This window comes from Pseudonaja textilis, chromosome Z (genome assembly GCF_049901715.1).
Source record: "Pseudonaja textilis isolate UNSWEBS1 chromosome Z, rPseTex1.2, whole genome shotgun sequence".
NCBI classification, from domain to species: Eukaryota; Metazoa; Chordata; class Lepidosauria; order Squamata; family Elapidae; genus Pseudonaja; species Pseudonaja textilis.
This window is the reverse complement of record NC_142008.1, coordinates 39211247-39220752: the sequence shown is the minus strand read 5'-3', so window position 1 is coordinate 39220752 and position 9506 is coordinate 39211247. Positions and strand designations below refer to the sequence as shown.

Sequence of the window (9506 nt, the reverse complement as noted above, 5' to 3'; positions counted from 1 at the left end):
TCAAGTCTTTATCTATTATCTAAACGGAGGTGGGGGGCTTGAGAAATCGATGAGCAAGTATTTAGGCAATAGAAGGGCAACCTTTTCCCGTTGTACAATTATGATTAACGTATCGAGATTTCCAATCTCTCTAGAGTTCTAGAGATGGGAGCCTAACATTTTCATTACTGATCTAGAACTTAATTTGCACCCCAGAATTAACCATTTTTACTAAAAACTAAGTCTTACTTATTTTTTGTAGGATTTATTCCTCTTCATCAGCCTAGGCGTCTAGGGAATTTTCAGTACGTTTGAGGTTAATCTTACAGTTTGCATTTGTTTAGGATATCGTGTATTAAACAATTTTAATAATACAGATTACATAAAATAATTGTTCCTGGTTTTGTTCATTTTCATTTTCACTCTTTTGCATTTGATATCGCTTTACATGTGCTTGGAGAGAATAATTTGCCAGGTATTTAGGTTTTGCAATGTGCCAGGAACCTTTCTTCAAATAAAAAGCAATGCTCTGAAATTTTAGTTCCTTCTTCCTTGTCTTTAGAAAATAATGCCATTTTGAGGTAAAATGAAGGTCTTCCCAGACAAGGAAATTCTCCTAGTCAAATGAATAGATTCTCCCCATTGTTACATCTCCTTAATCAGTATTCTAATCTGGAATTTATCACAAGAATTAGTGAGAATCTTTAGAAGAACAATGATATTTCCGCCTACAATAGGTTATTGGAAAGCCTAACAATCCTAAAGATTCCCAATAAAACGGCAATAACTTTGCTTTGACCCATTAACATTGTTAAAGGATCAGGTTTTTTAATCCAGTGGTTTTCGTAAAGCCTATTTACAATGTAGACTTTTTATTCTAGCTGATATCAGGTTTATTTCACCGATGAATTGGGGGTGTAAATTATGAAATTATGAATTGGGGCTGTAAATTATTAAGTCCCTATGACTTCCTTGGAGATTTGTCATAAATTAGCAGTATATATCCAAATATCTATCTTCCTTCCTTCCAGTCACAAATCTCTCAAACATTTCCCCTCTATTTCAATTATGTTTGAAATTGAAATGAAAGAATTTATTGGGCATACCACATTTTTTGTTTTTAAATCTTCTGTTCTACCCCAACACCATAATAATAGTAGTTTCCTGCTTTTGTCCCCGTGTAAACATACCTTTTAAAATAATGCAATGGTTTAAAATGAATGAATTAACTCAAGTATATTATATCATTCTTTATGGTCCCAATTAAGCAGAAAGGAGAAAAAGCCAGCCAAATTATGTCTTAGGGTTGGGTAAAATTGTTATTTGGTATTAAATGTCGAGGACTGTCCTTCCACCAATGAAAAAGCAGGTAGCCTAAATAGCTGGGTGTAATTTCATTGAGATAAAAATGTATAACATACCCAGGATTCAGAAAAAAAGATAGGAATGGAGAGTTATATTCCACATATGGAAAAAGGAAATTGCAATAACAAATACAGTGGATAATACAGAACTCACTTCTAAACCCGAATATTGTTGGGGAACTGAAATTAGACCAGAAAGGAGAAGGAAGCAGATTCGGCTTTCATTTGCAGACCAGTGATTGAGTGATTGCGGGGAGAAAAAAATCCGGCTTCCTGTCGTTTAATCTCTTCCCTTGGCGGCTTGTTAGTATTTGGCAGCCAGGCTGGTTCTGTCTTGAGAATATTAGCCTTGCAGCTGATTCCCTTTTCAAAAAGGTGTGTGTGTGTGCGAACCTTCCCCACTACATATACATCACTTGTTAATTTGGTCCGTGTGGTCACAATTCAGCGACTGACAGTAGAACGCTGTTATTTTAAAGGACAAATAGCTTTAATCCCTCAGGGTTCTCTGTGTCGACTCCGCTTTCTCAGTTCTCTCTTCCCTCCCTCCCTCCCTCCCTCCCTCCTTCCTCAGGTGGTGCACAGAAGATGTATGCGTGGGGGTATATATGCATATGTGGAGCTAGTATTTCCAAGAGTTAACTTTTTTTAAAATGTCTAATTCAGAGTTGTTACTTTTTAAAGGATGTCGGACTAAGAAAGGAAGAAAAGCCATAATAACAGATTGACACTATCGCAAATCCACAAAGGTCCTTCTTTTGCTTTCTTTCTTTCTTTTTAATTTGGCAAAGAATAAATCTTTACTTTCATCAGACATACACTTTAAAAAAAAAAAAGGATCCACAATTTCTTCTTTCAAGTATTTTCCTTTTAGTCACGTATAAGGTTATGCATAAAATATTGACTCCGTGGTTTGGTGAGCATCTGCCCTGATAGGCCGGAGATAAACTCCCTCAAGACTAAGTAGGAGCTCTTGGCTTTGCTGTGGCAGAAATCATTCTCCCTCCCCCCACCCCACCCCTCTTTCCCCATCACTGGGGAATATTCCGCCAAACCCCGCACCTCGCGCTGGCCAAGGTTCTTCCGCGGATTTGTGCCCATTAGAAATCCTCCCTATCTTCCAGGTTTATTTTCGGTTTTTGTTTCCATTCCTTGATGTCCACGAATTGAGGGGATTAAACTTTAAGAGAGGAGCGATCACCGCCCGGGTGGTCTCTGGAAAGGAGGGTGGCCGGGACGGGGAGGGCGGGAGGAAAACAGCGCAACCTGAGATGGGTCCTTTATCTGGTCAAAGGGACTTCTTCGCGCTGGTCTAGTGGGACCGGGGAGGCCTTGCTCAGCACCGAAGGTGTAAACGTGAGAAAGGAGTCCGTCCGAGTGGTGGCCGAGCAGCTAAAGTCCGATCCCGAAGGCCGCTGGATTAGCCCGCTCGCCTGACTGCCGTGACAAGCCAAGCAGGAGCACGGGCTCCCTCCGGCACCGCTCAGCCCGTGAGTCGGACCAGCATAGAGAGAGGGGTGTCGGAAGGCGCATAGCAGTTCTGGTCGCGGGTACGGGTGGGACAGGACGCGAAAGGTGTCCAGCGGCCTCAGGGGGGAATTGAAGGGGGCGGCTGCGGCCGAAGCGGCTCCGAGGCCCATGTGGGAATAATAAGGCAGGGGCAGGTGGGAGGGGAAGGGGTAGGGCAAGTTGCCGGTGGCCGCCGCGTGGCTCATCATGTAGGTATAGAAAGCTGGATCCGCTGGGTGGGGCCATGTCATAGCCAGGCGCTGCCTCTTGTCTTTCATCCTCCGGTTCTGGAACCACACCTGGGGGAAGGGGACGGAAAGGCAAAGCAAAAGAAGCGCTGAGTCGCCAGCAAGGCTGGGATCCCGCCACAACCCTCCGTTCCATGCCCGACCTCGGCATCCTTCCCAGAGGCTGTAGAAGGGCCCGTCTGGGGGACGTCAGGCGGCAGTTCTGGCTACCGAGGATATTTAAGATTTCGATGGCATGGGGCTGTGTGCCCAGCATTTTCTCCCACATCATCATTTAAAAAATCAAATTGGAAGGCTGCATTATATCTATTGGTGTTGGCAATAATGTAATTGCCGGATCTGCACAATTGTCAAGGAGTGGAATTGTTTGTGGCCCGCACATTTGAATAGAAATAAAATTATTGTGAATGGAATAAATGAGTGAAAAACATGGGAGAAGTGCAGATCATCAGACTAATATGAGGTATAAAAAAATAAGCTTCCCCTGGAACATCCATATATTATATATTCTTATTATACTCTTCCACTCCCTGCATAAGTCTGGTGTAGCAGGAATCAATGCTATTTTCATAACAAATGTAATAACAATAAGTAGTAGTAATGCTTAATAGCAAGATTGCTTCCTATTTTCTTTCCTCTTCATTCTTTTCTGCCAATTTTTAGTCTTTGCCAAGATATTTTCAGGATCTTTCAGATAATTCTCATCTCTAAGATGTGCAGTGAAACTAACAGTCTGAATGACAGCCTGCCTAAATGTACAGAAAATTTCTTAATACGAACACACTGAAAATGAATCTTTAATATGCACGTAGAGAGACTCAAATTAGGCAATTCTGTTTCAGGAGAGAGAGGCAAAAAATAAGTAAATCCTGCCTATAAGATTACCTAGTAATCTCCCTAGTTATAAGTGTTTATTCCCCAATAAATCTGCTCAACTGCTACTTTGTATAATGATACAGATGCTATTTTTTAACCCACTTAAATTAGACCTTAGAATGTTTCCATTCTAATGGTTGAAGCCTGACATTTTAGTTTAAATGCTTGACTTCTGAATAAGTATTATTGATTTCAGCAAGCCAGATAAGTTGATGTTGGGTGGTGGGGGTGATGGGGAAGGGCAAGTTAAGGTGGACTCAAAATAAACAAGCAAGTTTTTTTTGGGGGGGGGGCGGATTGATGACCTTCCTGATCATCATTTAAAGCCCTTTGCACTACATGGAAATGATTTTTGAAAGTGGCTGACATCAAGTCCCTAAAAGACTATCCCTAACTAAGGTTAAAGCTGTAGACCTAGTCACACCCACCTGGAAAGAAGTTTCACTGAAGGAAGAAAGGAGACTTACTCCCCAGCAGATGGCTAGTTCCTCTTCTCCCAAGAAGAAACCGCTGCAGAGCTAGTCTAGCGTATCCCAAGGTGAAATCAACCATTTACAATTGAGGATCAAGATCCACCATCGCCAGAAAAGAGTGCTGCTTTTGAAACTGTTTGACAGTGGGAACTAGTGGGGTGGGGGGAGTGGAGAGGACTTGGGGAGGGTCAAAGTCCCAGCCCAGACACGTGGAAACGCTCCGAAATCTTTCCTGAGTTTGGGCCAAATATACATGCAAACCTACCTTGATGGTGGTTTCGGGCAAGTTTAAGGCGGCGGCCAGCTCGCATCTCCTGGGTCTGGATACGTAATTCTCCCGGTAAAACTCTTTCTCCAGCCTGGCTATCTGCTCCCGCGTGAAGGCGGTGCGATAACGGCGCATTTGATCGCTGGCGCTGCAAGCCAGCGACCCCTGAGAACCTCCACCTCCACCTCCACTACCTCCACCTCCACCTCCACCTCCACTGCCAGCGCCACCGCTGCCCTTGGAGAGATCGCCTTCGCTGCTAGGGCTCTCAGCTGAAGTATCCGAGCACTGCCCTGCAGGGGAAAGTAGAGAGGAAGCCATCCAGAGGGAGAAAGACAGCTGGAGCTCTGACTATGTCTCCCCCCCCCAACCCATTTCTATTTCTTCCCCCTCCCACTCCAAATCGGGCAATAGTGTCATCAGGACAGCCCTTTGGAGCAGAGGCTCAGGACAGGGGTTCCTCTCCAGTACTATTGAAGGGACCCTGGGGAGTTGGCAGGGCTCCTTCACCCACGTTTGAAATAAAGCAAATTAGCCTCCTTGACTTCTGAAGATGCGGGACCCGGGCCGTCCTTTAATCTAGGAATACAAAGTGTTAGAGAGAGAGAGAGAGAGCACATGTATAGTGGATGAATAAAAATGAATAGTGAATAAATAAAAACAACAGGTTGATTGCGGGGAATGGGGGCAGCACGATGACCAGCTCAGCCTTATTAAATTGGGCTGCTCAAATGGGAATCGCTTGCCCCGTTAATCCACTGGGCTTTAACAACGTAGGCACGTTTATTCGGAGGCTAAATTTCGTGAGATAGAATATAGGTTTTACTCTCAAGGTTTGAACAACCCATGAGTTGCATTTAATCAGGCTGGTACTCCACGAAGAAACAAAAGTTATTTGAAGACCACCCAGTGATATCCAATAGAGAATACCGAATCTAGGGGCCAAATTCTCCGATCTGCCTTTTTTCTCTGCCTTTCAAATTACAATCTTAAAAATACCTAGCGAAGAGTAAATCGAATTAATTATCCCCACTTGAACATGTACCGGGTTTTTCTGCCTATTTTTCTAATGAGGATACAGTGTCATTCAGTGCCAATCCCATTTTGTAGTGTTTATAGTGCACATAGGAAACTGCAGCCCCAGGCCCACACTCTGGAATAAGTTATCCTAAAATCTACCGGACAAAGTTTTCTATAAATTGTATTTTCCCTTTTCCTGGACATGTTTCATTTACACACCACGCCACTTTCTGGCACCAAGACTGCTATCCGATGCAATGAAAGACGCTCAGCTTCTCATTTAAAGCCAACGCGTCAGGAAACCTAGGAAGGAACGTATCCCGGCGTCCATTTGGACGCAATGGCATCTCTGGTCTGTAAACTCCTTTCCGGAAGCGGAAAGAATGGCAAGCTTTTCTCTAACGTTTATTTGATAGCACCTGCAGTCAGAGGAATTTGTAAGAACAGAATAAAAATCCGAGATGTCTCTTCCCCCTCCAATAGAAAAGCGTTTTAAAGGCTTCTATATCCTTCTTGCCAAGAAAAGGAAAACCGTCACCTTTGTTATCCTGCATCTGATCAAATGGACCAAAAAGTTTATGCTACAGTTAAGTGCCCTCACCTGTCTGTGTTTTGTGTTGCTACAGCTTCATTCTGGCAGTTAAAGCATAGAAGATTCCACCTTCAAACACATACACAGAACACCCCCAGTGAACAAGACAGGGCAGGGTCTACTTTGGATTATGTATTGTAGTGCATTACGGAACATATAAGCAAAAGGAATGGCGCTGAATCCCTCTCGGATTCCCCCTTTCTGTTGCGTGAAGGAACTGGGACACCAGCTGACAACTTTTGGGGCCTGGTAAAGAGGCTGAAAGAGGCTGCCATGTCCCTCTCCAAGCCCCCGTCATTGCCAAGCTACCCGCGATAAGAGAATCGTGTCTATAAACACCAACTACACGCAGTCGCTTCTTTCTCTGTTTCTTTATAAGGAATGGCGTCCCCCCGTCCCCCCAACCCCCCAACCCCGTCCCCCCGTCCCCCTAATACTCCAGGTGAAAGAAATTTTCAGAAGCCAAACAGGAACTTTCACTCTGGGCACCCCTTTCACAGAAGGAGCATGGAGTCGGGGATTTAGAAAAGGAAGGGAAAGGCAGGCAGGGGAGGGGAAATCATTCGGACCTTTCCATTGCAGACAATTATCAGGGTGTCCTCCTGAGACCAAAGGCATTAAACCCCACAGCCATTTCCGAACTGGCGCCACAAGACAGGGAAGCGAAGAGCACTTGGGGGCCTCGAACAAACCTGTCAAGAGGACATGAGAACTGCAGGGTGTGCAGCTGAGAAACATGGGGGCAGGGAGGAGAGCGAGCGAGAGCGAGGTCTTTCTGTCGGAGGGAGAGAACGTGCGTGTGTGATGTCGCCTGGACTGTGACTGCTTCTTCATTCGCCCAGGAAATTCTGCAATTTCGCTAGGGAAAATTGCTCGCCCGCTTCCTTGCAACACAGCCTTTGGACAGGACGGCCGGCAGGAGCGGATGGATGCTTTTGATCTTGCTGTGAAATGTTAAGGAGGAAGCTTTCCTTTCCTGTTCCTTGGCAATCGGAAGGGGGCAGGGGGCACCAGGCAATCCTATAATCTTGGAAGAAGGGAGCATCAAGAAAGTGCTAGGCACAGCAATAGGGAAAGAAAGAGAAGCTTCTGGGGATTTATTGCAATCAAAGTCTAGGCTTCATGGAGCGGGAATTCTGTAAAAGCTTTTAATTCTTTGTTGCAGCGAGGATGCGATTTCACGTCCTCCAGTAACATGTCATTAGACTTCAAAGGGGGAGATGTGTGTGGCTTACTGCAGATGCCTCTTGGTGGGCAATTAGAGATGGAAGCGACCAAGCCTCAGGATTTGGAGACCGGGGGAGGGCAGTTCAAAGAGGGAGGGGAAGAAAATAAAACGCAGGCGGCGATCCAGAAATCACCTCAGCCAGAGTGAATAATCGGCTGCCAGTTGCAGCTTGGAAGCGCTCTGAGGACTGAGCCAAACAGCAGCGCTAGTCTTGTCCCGTCCCACCCAGCTGCGAATCCAGATGGGTCTCCCGGGAGCTCAAGAGAAGGGAAGCGGGGAGGGATCGGGTACCTTTGCCGTGCTGGAGGTGGTATTCCGCGTTGTCGGGGGCGCAGTCCGGGGTGCAGCTCACCTCGATTTCCTCATAGAAATCCGATTCGGTGTCAGAATTGCTTTGGTGGGCTTTGGTGGGGGGAAGGCGGTGGAGGGAGGTCTGCTGATTAGCAGAAAGAAGTGCTGCTGCTGCGGAGCGGTTCTCTGGGACGGTCCCTGGCGCTGGTCGGGCTTCTACTTCCTCCTCTTCTTCTTCTTCTTCTTCCTCTTCCTCCTCTTCCTCTTCTTCTCCTCCTGCACCTCTTCCCGCTCCTCCATTTTCCCGGGAGGACAAGGAGGCAGCTCTAGGGCTCAAGCAAATCCTGGGCATCATCTTGTCCTGCGGATCCGGGGCCCCCACGGCCTCTGCCATATTAGGCGCCCTCTTGCCAGCCAGAGGGCCAAGCTGAACTCCGTCCAGAAACAGCACCATCTCCTTTCTGGTTTCCATCGTGGGTGTCTTTTAAAGCAGCCCAACAGGGTTCTCCCTCTCGCGTTCTGGCGCTCTTCCCCCCCCCCCCCCACCCGAGCCTCCATCCACTCCGGGGAGGCTTGTCCCCCCTCCCGCCCGAGTTCTTCTTCTTCTACCGAGGCGGAGGGGAGCTGCCAACGGGGCGAGCCGGGGGATTACCTTGTGATGCGAACGCTCCAGTGTGCAGCGCCGGCTCTGGGAGGGGACTTACCATTGCCCTCTTCTTTCTAATGCTGTCATCCCTTAATGACGCATTCGTCATTACAGTTACCTCTGGTGACGCCACTGGCTTGATTGTCGGGGGATAAATAGGAGCGTCTGCCGGCCGGAAGATGAAAGGAAGAGCCGGAGCGAAGGCGGGTTTTTTGGGGGAGGCTGGAGAGGAGTGGGGAAGCACCAGGTGTAACCAGTGCAACCGAGGGATGCGAGAGGCAGAGCAGGCAGGAGAGAGAAAAGGCTGTTACCATACTACTGCCTCTTCGAGGTCTTCACCTGAGAGACCAACCTCCTTTAGGTCCAGTTCTGTTGCGTACCGCCTTTTGATCCACCACACGGGAAATGTTTCAGTTGTGGCGCCTCTCCGGACGTGAAGAAGATATTATCCAAAGATCGCAGATTCCGAAGGAGTTCTCCCTTTCTAGCTGGTACAGGCCAAAGGTTTCCAAGATGCCCTTGAAAACTAGGTTCGGACCTTTCATTCATGATGGCCGAGGTGGCCTCTTGCGATTTGTTTGACCCCTCTCCCTCCTCCCTTTTCCTTCAAAGGCATCACTCGGTTTCAAGTCTTTGGCCCATCTGGTTGGAACTCCAGAATCAGGAGCAATCCTGGAAGGAGGACAGCTGGACTGATGTCCTGCCTCCGGTGCTGATGGTGGATAAGGATAGCTCTAGGTATATGCATTTTACATATGCAACAACATGTTTTTCTTACTTTGGGAGGGAAATCCACCAGAAGGTAGTTAGTTACACGTTTCGACCCTAGAAAGAAACAACAGTCGGCTATTAATTCGAAAGGAGAAGAGTCTAGGCAGATTTATACTGAATGCATAAAGTTTAGCAAACCAAGTTTTGTAGAAGTTTTTACCTTTCAAATGTACCCAGCTGCTTTAACATATATAATGATTTAAACCTTTGTTGTTTTGTTCTTTCTTTTCAGCGCCCCCCC

The 9506-nt window shown here is 46.6% G+C and overlaps 1 protein-coding gene across 1 annotated transcript; it reads right to left on the bottom strand.

Moving 5' to 3' along the window:
* Window positions 1-2623: 2623 nt before the first annotated feature.
* On the bottom strand, window positions 2624-8555 carry EVX1 (even-skipped homeobox 1). The gene is made up of 4 exons (XM_026708280.2): window positions 8141-8555; window positions 7849-8104; window positions 4715-5010; window positions 2624-3151 (listed from the first exon to the last, which is right to left on the bottom strand). The coding sequence occupies exons 1-4, from the start codon at window positions 8318-8320 to the stop codon at window positions 2624-2626; spliced, it is 1260 nt and encodes a 419-aa protein (XP_026564065.2). The 5' UTR covers window positions 8321-8555.
* Window positions 8556-9506: the final 951 nt, after the last annotated feature.